At 36.9% G+C, this 8,205-nt stretch overlaps 1 protein-coding gene across 1 annotated transcript in view; it reads right to left on the bottom strand.

The window, feature by feature from the left end:
- Nucleotides 1-8,205, bottom strand: part of LOC119836626 — a 57,187-nt gene that overhangs the window by 13,762 nt on the left and 35,220 nt on the right. Inside the window, exons 16-17 of the mRNA XM_038362009.1 lie at nt 959-1,076; nt 6-140 (exon numbers count right to left, since the gene is read on the bottom strand). Of these exons, the coding sequence (XP_038217937.1) occupies nt 6-140; nt 959-1,076 (253 nt within the window). The remainder of the gene's footprint in view (nt 1-5; nt 141-958; nt 1,077-8,205) is intronic.

Here is an 8,205-nt window from a genome sequence, read left to right as displayed (position 1 = left end):
CGCGCGGCGCGCACGAAGCCGCCGCAGCGCGCGAGCGCGGCGCCCCGCGCGAAGAGCCCGCAGAACTCGTCGCGCGAGCCGCACACGCCCGGGCCCAGCGCACCCTTCAGCGCCTGCCGCGCCGCCTCGCGCTCCTTGCCCTGCCACGGTCGCTTCAGTCAGCCACATTCGCTTATACACCCACGGACACCTCATTTTTTTTTTCGTTCGGTTGATTGTACACGCGGACAGATAGAGAAATCATTTCACATAGCTAACGGTTCGGCACACGAGCTAATCTTACGGTAGACATGACGTATCAGACATTGAACAACTATGATAGCGGCTGTTATTGAAGTAATATAAACAATGTCATCTTTTGAGGCGGATCAAACTGCACCTAACTGTGTGCCAATTTGATTAGAGTCGATTGAGTGATTTAGGAGTCCATCGCGTACAATCAACATGACGGGCAATTTATATATAAAATTGAGGTGACTCGATTTAATATCTAAATACAAAGATGATGAATGAATGCCGCTTTTAACGCGTGCAGTAAACGGTTCGAACGCTGCTTGCCCTAGGTAATGTGAGATGTTCGATCATAATCTGTGATGAACTCTGATATATTCAAAGTTATCGCACATCGCTTGACGCGGCACGCGTAATATCACGCTCTTTAACCTTGTATTATAACACTATGATTACTATAAATGAGCCTTCCTCAATAAATGGGCTATCTAACACTGAAAGAACTTTTCAAATCGATTTTGTGAGTTCCTGCGGTTAAGGCGTTCAAACAAACTCTTCAACTTTGCGATATGAATATAGATTATGATGCAATTCATTGCATAATTAAATCTACTCTAATATAGTCATCATATAAGCAACGAATAAGGGACCTACAAGCCAATAGAGCAAAGTTCAAATTGAAAAAAAAAAATATAGCCCTGGATGGTTTCTTAAGATGTATACTCACAGTATCAACAGCGCATGGATGACACAGATCGGCGCATACAGTCAACAAGGTCTGTATGCTCTCTCTCGCTTCGCCCGCCTTCTCCGCGCGTTCTAAACATCCACTTAGGCAGAGATACCTGTAACAAATGTATAGATTAATAACGCGTTAAATAAAAATTGGAATAGCAAAGAAATGTAATCGATACAATGACAAAGGTAAAGTTAAGGTAAAGGTAAGGTAAAGGTAAGGTAAAGGTAAGCTAAAGGTATAAATTAAAATAGCGTTATGCAATACTTATCTCTTAAAAATTTTATACTAGAAATATTTTTGTATGACGTAACAATAAGACCTAAGAAATCATCTATTTCTTCCATAATCTTAACTCAGAATAAGCATACTTGTTGGACGACTTACCTGGGTAAACGTAGCTCTAACGTTGCTAGTGTTCAAGGGATTGAATCTTTGTCACAATTAAAGACGAAATGACATTTATTAAATTATTCTATATATATATATATATATATATATATATATATATATAGCACTGTAACTAGGTTTGTCACAAATACTTTATGATAAAGTATTGTACATTATTTCAAGTAAATGACCATTTCGTTCTCCATACACCATAGTCCACTTCCATTTCCTTTTCCTCATCTCCCAGTCCATTCCTTCTCTCCAGTCATCAATCCTATCCTTATCCCTTACCGCTTAAAAGCGGGCAGCGCATTCACAGAGGCGATACCTCTGCGAATGTTCATGGGCGGTAGTGATCGCTTACCATCAGGCGACCCACCAGCTCTCTTCTCAGAACTTGCACGCTACGACATAAAAAAGCACCATAACCACATGCAGATCCGCCACAATCCTAACACTGTTGTTTTGTTGTTAGCGCCAACACGGCGATTGTTTGTTTTCCATTCAGCTTTGAAGGGTTGCCGCATACCAGCCAGCTCGTTGAACAGTGTTTGTGTTTCGATGCTTTAATCATTATTTTAATTGGCTCTCGGATAAGATTGGGTTACTTCGTTACGCAGTTACAAATGTGTAGATGGATAGATAGCCGAGAGTGTATGCATAGGTGTTGTTTAGTATGTTATCTACAATAAAATTGTAAGGGCAAATTTTCGTATTTTAGTATGTTTGTAACGTTTTCAAGCAACAACCACTGGACCGATTTTAAAAATTCTTTCAACATTGGAAATCGGCTACTTCACGGAGTGACATAGGTTATATATGTACCACGGGCGAAGCCGGGGTGAAAAGCTAGTATTTCATATGTTCAAACCGAGCATTACCGCAGACTAGCTGTTAGAAGGAACCAAATTCACCTGAGTTCCACTGCATCTATTCATTACAAATATTCTTGATATAATCTAAAAACTACTAACTAAAATTCGTCCAGAAGACAGATATTAGATATTAGATATAATATTTCGATATGTATATAATCAATCGAATCGACACAATTTTTCGCCAGCACAGCGGTTCCGTCCCGCCGTTTCGCATCATCATCCATCTCCACCCGACTGTACAAGCAATCTATAAATCCACAGAGATCACTGCAATGTACACTCGAGCGCGAAATAATTTGCAAAATTAAAAACCGTACGCCAGCATCTTACAGCCCCTTCACCGATCCAATTATAACCGGAGTAAATATTTGGGTTGCGGAGTGCGCGCCGCTGCCGGCTGCTGAAGTTAGTTATGCTTAAGTTGCACACGAGAATTCGCTTGGCTCCGTTTTACATATTTCCACCGGATAAATATTGTGTGATACGGAGTGGATACTGAGGAAATGGAACGGTATGGCGGACATTGTAGGCACCAACAAGTGAAGTCGAGTTTTGAAGTGTTATACTTATATATAACAGGTTCAGTATATTACTTATAATGCCGAGGATTTAAATTAAGACTTATACATGACCTAGTGATTATCACAAAATTGACAAAAAATTATGTAAAATTTACCGAAGCATATTAAAGTTTTGTTAAATGGATATTCACGTTAATACAGAATCATTATTGATAAATTGCAAATACAGATTGAAGTGAGAAGTTTTAAAAGCAAATTTTCATTTTCGTCAAAATATCGCCTTTAAAATGTATTCCTCCGATGGTTTAATATTTGCCAATTATAATGAAATCGCCCTTCCAACAACGGTCTTTCGTTTAATTCCGCTTTTTATACTGGCTGCATTACTTAAAATTCCAACGAATTCGAAAATTAAATAAGCAATTCACGGCACGAGCGCATCGGGGCGCAGCGCCAGCGCCATTACGTGCTACGGCTATCGTAACCCATCCAAATTCACTTAGCCCACCTATTGCCGTACAAAATAATTTACGAAAAGAGCTCTTTATCGAAAAAGGAACGCAACAATCCGAAGCATTCGACGTTTAAAAAACAAAATGCCCGAGATGGCGCCGTTCCTATTCCGCCGATAAAACGGCGCGTCGCGATTGGTCAGTCGCGCGTAATGTTGCCCGATGCGATGAACACCCCGATTGTTTCGTAAATTGGACTCTAATGCGTCGCTCTTGGGTACAATGGGTTTTATATGGCGGACCTCCTTGTTGAGTGACGTGTTGAGATAGCGCTTATCTTAAATATTCTGGCTCCGAGACGGTTATAGAGAATGATGATGCAGCCGAATGAGCTGCGTTCTCGTGCGAACCGTTTGTACGGGAAAAAACGCTTTAAATATCATGTTTTTCGTGATTTAGCTTATGTCCTCATTAACGTGTCCGACTGGACTGAATGCGCTTCGAATATATTATGTATGTCCAACTAGCTGTAACCCAAGGTGTCACTGGCGTGGTACCCGGGTGAAAAGCCTATGTCTTAATTCAGTCCATAATCTAGTTCTGTACCAAATTTCATACAGATACGACAAGATGTTTTCCATCCATACATCCATACATCAATCCATCCAACACTTACAAACATTCGCTTTTATAATATTAGTAGGATTATACAAAGAGAAATGGGAAATATTCATATGTTCACATACGTATTGCCTTGCAACAATCTTAACAAAATACATAGGTCAGCGTGTGTGAGCTCAAACATATACAAATTTTAGTGAAATGAAAAAAAACAATCCTGCATAGATTAATAGGTAAAACAAGCTAGTTAAATAAAATTAACTAGCCTCAAGGTTTGGTGTTTTGCTCTTCTGATAGGCTCAAATTATTATTATTAAAAAACAACAATAATTATTTTTAACTAAATAAGTAAACCGACCTTAAATATTCAGAACTAAACCAAATTTAAATGGGACCACACGGGAGGTGCTAGCTCTCAAATAAAAAAATAATCATAGAAAACGGTTCAGTTCACCCAGTCGAAAATTCATTCGAAAAGTCGAATTTATAACTTTCTCCTTTTCTGAAGAAGATGATTTCTGAAAATCCATATATGCATACATTAATAGATCAACAGTTAAATCAAATAATAGCCTGTTAACATGAGGTTCGGTACATGCTCTAGGTACTGTTAAGCTCAAAATTTAAATTAAAATACAGCAATTAGACTAATTACGAAACAAATCATCTTAAAGTACATCAAACTAGAACCTACTATTCAAATCGTGTTTACGTCTTCACAACCTAAGACCAATCATTCCTTAATTGCAAAATGGTTCATTTAGTGACCGGATCGCAACACATCAACAACAACAACAAAAAAAAAGACATAACCAAAACAAAACACCTCAACGCGCAGGCGCCATTGATTAATGGGCGCCGTCGCCCAATCCGAGCACGTTCTAAATTCAAACGCGCTAATGGAAGCTGAACCGGTGCGCGGCGGCGCCTGCGCATCGATATTGCTGTGTTGCCATGTTAATTGAATTTTCCCATATGTATGTTGTTTATTTATTTATTTATACAGAGAGTGTCGAATACAGTGAAGTGCTAATTTCTTATTGAACTATTCCATAAGTATCTCATAAGGTAATTTATTCACAATAATTAAAACAATACATAGTTATAAGACAGTTGCATTATTAAAAAAAAAATAACATTCAGAAATGCAATAACAAAAACAATCAAATAAGAATACACCGTTTTTGAGAAAGAATTGATAGTAACAAATTGAGTCTTGGTTACTTCAATTAATATAGATTATTATTTGCAAAACCATATGACATATGTGACATAAATCCTACATCCTAACGCCTATACATCATCAGTACATAGTATAAAACAAAGTCGCTTTCTCTGTCCCCATGTCCCTACGTATGCTTAAATCTTTAAAACTCCGCAACGGATTTTGATGGGTTTTTTTTTGTAATAGATAGAGTAGTTCGAGAGGAAGGTTTATATGTATAACATCTTTTAAACTACTCCAAATTTAACGCGTGCAAAGCCGCGGGCAAAATCTTGTATCATATTAAAACACATCAGTAAATTATAACCTCATAAACAAGCAAGCGGTTTTCCCCACCGACCTGGCAACACCGACGACCAAAGAATTTATAGGTCGTTTAAAATGCTTTCGTCCTTAATTTCTGTGAGACGAATGCCACCGAATCACTCTAACGTGGCGGTGAGTTATGCGAGCACATCAACGATTTCACGTTGCGTTTCCTTTTAAAATCCCGCAGCTAGAGAACTGGGGGTGGGATCGATATATATATGTGCGTAGTGTACATATGTGTCTGTTTGGATTAGCTGTGATATTTTCTATTTGTGGACTGGGTTTTTTTATGGCAATGATGAAAGAGTGGAATTTTTAGAACTTTCTCCATTCATTACATTCAGTAGCTTTATTGAACCAGGTGAAATCAAACAATTTATTATACCTACTACCTAACACTGATTGTGATTGATTAATTGGTGATTCTGTATAAAAATTTATATCGTCCATGACATATAGAAATTCTCATAAAAAAAACTTTAACTGAGAATATGTTTTCCACAAATTCCAAATCTAACTATGCTATATAATATAACAATTATTCAGCTATAGTCCTACTATAATACGAATGTGCTTGTTCCTACTAATATTACAAATGCGAAAGAAACTCAATCTATCTGTTCGTCTTCACTGCTAAGCAACTGAACCGATTTGTATAAAATATGCTGCAAATATAGATCGAGACCCGAGACAGGACATAGGACAGTTTTATAGTGGAAATCCCTAAGATCGTCTATCTTTTCCATTACTACTGGTCACGGGTGAGAAGCTATTATACTTAAAATAATAAATAGCACGATTTAAAATGTAGCCAGGGTTTCGACGATATATATCTTTATTGCAAAGAATTTTTACGAACACGCTAAATTCCTCATACAACAATATAGATAACATAGAAACTGACTCATATTAGCTTATAACATTTTAACTAGACAGACTTATATACCCACATAACTTTGTTAAACGTATATTAAACTAGCTGCTCCCCGCGGTTTCACCCGCGTAAGTCTGTATCCCGTAGGAATATCGGGATAAAAAGTTGTCTATATATTATTCCAGTTGTCGAGCTGTCTACGTACCAAATTTCATTGCAATCGGTTCAGTAGTTTTTGCGTGATAGAGCAACAAACACACACACACATCGTTACAAACTTTCGCATTTATATTAGTAGGTTTTCATTCATTGTGGAAATTAAATACAGATTTATTGGATGCGCAAAAACTAGATTATCAAGAATTATATACATTTGAATAGAAAATAATTTTACAACATTCGGTTGTCGCTTCGCTAGCGCCATCTTTGATCCTATTGCAATCAGTTTGACGAGTTTCAATAAAAAACAATCTGTATAAGTTAAAAGAGCAGACATTTTAACACAAATTTTTACTAGTGTTAAAACTGCGAAAATCTATTTGTTTGTGTCTTTTACGATGCAAAATAACTAGCTTACGGTATGGTTTTGATATCTGTAGATGGTAAAGAGACTAGACGGTGGTATAGGCTACTTTTTAGTGCATGATATCATCTAATTTCCATTACGAATTTCCTTTGACGAAAATTCTAGTATCATGAAGGCACAGCAAATTAACAACATATTATAATGTCGACAATAAAAAAACGCTATTCAAAAATTCACACGCGACAGATGCAAAAAAACATTAAAAAAAAAACCATATATGCCCATATAACCATTGGAACCAAGTCGTACGGGGCGTGAACGCATAAACTGAGACATCATGTCGCTTTAATATATGTAAATGCAGTCAAAACAAGTTTATTTCGCGCCGCCCTCGCGCGAAAGGGAATCGCGGACCATTAGCGGAGGGTACATTAAGCAATATGTAGAAAAAATTCAATTAAGAACACATTCCTCTTTTGATCTCCAATCATATCACATTACTGTCATTTTTAGTTTGTATATCGGTGCCTGTTTTACAGTGCGGGGTAAGTGATGTACTCAAGTGAAATGATATTATTTAATAACCGTGTACATCTATCTGTTTTGTTTTTCAGTAGCTTTATTGAACCAGGTGAAATCAAACAATTTATTATACCTACTACCTAACGCTGATTGTGATTGATTCATTGATGATTCTGTATAAAAAAAATTATATCTGTTTTGTTTTTTTTTTATTTTTTTTTTATTGTTTATGTGGTTTTCCTAGATACGAACAACACTTGAACCTACGTTCTATTCAATATAAAAATAAAATCACAATATACCTACAAGTTGAAAAGAAATTACTTAATCTAGAGATTTTTGACACATTTTCCTCATTTTCACCTTTTAAACCTTCCCTAGACTATGACGAATAGACATCAAAACCAGAACTACCAAAATCAACTAACTCCGCCATTTTAATTTTTAGCGAGACTAACGAACAGCAATTTATTTTCTTCTGTATAGATTTTATTTCGACGCACGGTATCAAACCTAAGCCGTATATTAGAGTCATGTCGCGTTCCGACAAATCTCTCCATCTATTTAAATATGAAAAGGCGGGGAGAGCCGGGTAATCCCTGTAAGTAATTCTTTTCGAGTAAGTAATGCGTTGATAAATGAAATTAAATCGCACAAACAAGTGCTGCCATTCGGCCCGGGGCTCCCCTTTCGCGAGGCACCTAGTTATGCTAGTGATGTGATGTGGCGCATTAGCGACTACATTATCGCATTTGATGAAGTATGTACATGCTTTTCTTATAGTTAACTTTGTTACCTTAATTTAACACTATGATTCTAAAAGCTACCTCTTTATATATGAACCAGAAATATTTGTAATATATTTTGCTTAACAGCATTTTTGTTTGAATTCATGATTTTATGACCCAAAATATATCATG

The sequence above is a fragment of the Zerene cesonia genome, chromosome 25 (genome assembly GCF_012273895.1).
Source record: "Zerene cesonia ecotype Mississippi chromosome 25, Zerene_cesonia_1.1, whole genome shotgun sequence".
NCBI lineage: Eukaryota > Metazoa > Arthropoda > Insecta > Lepidoptera > Pieridae > Zerene > Zerene cesonia.
The sequence above is the reverse complement of the archived record's forward strand: the minus strand, read 5'-3'. Positions and strand labels throughout refer to the sequence as shown.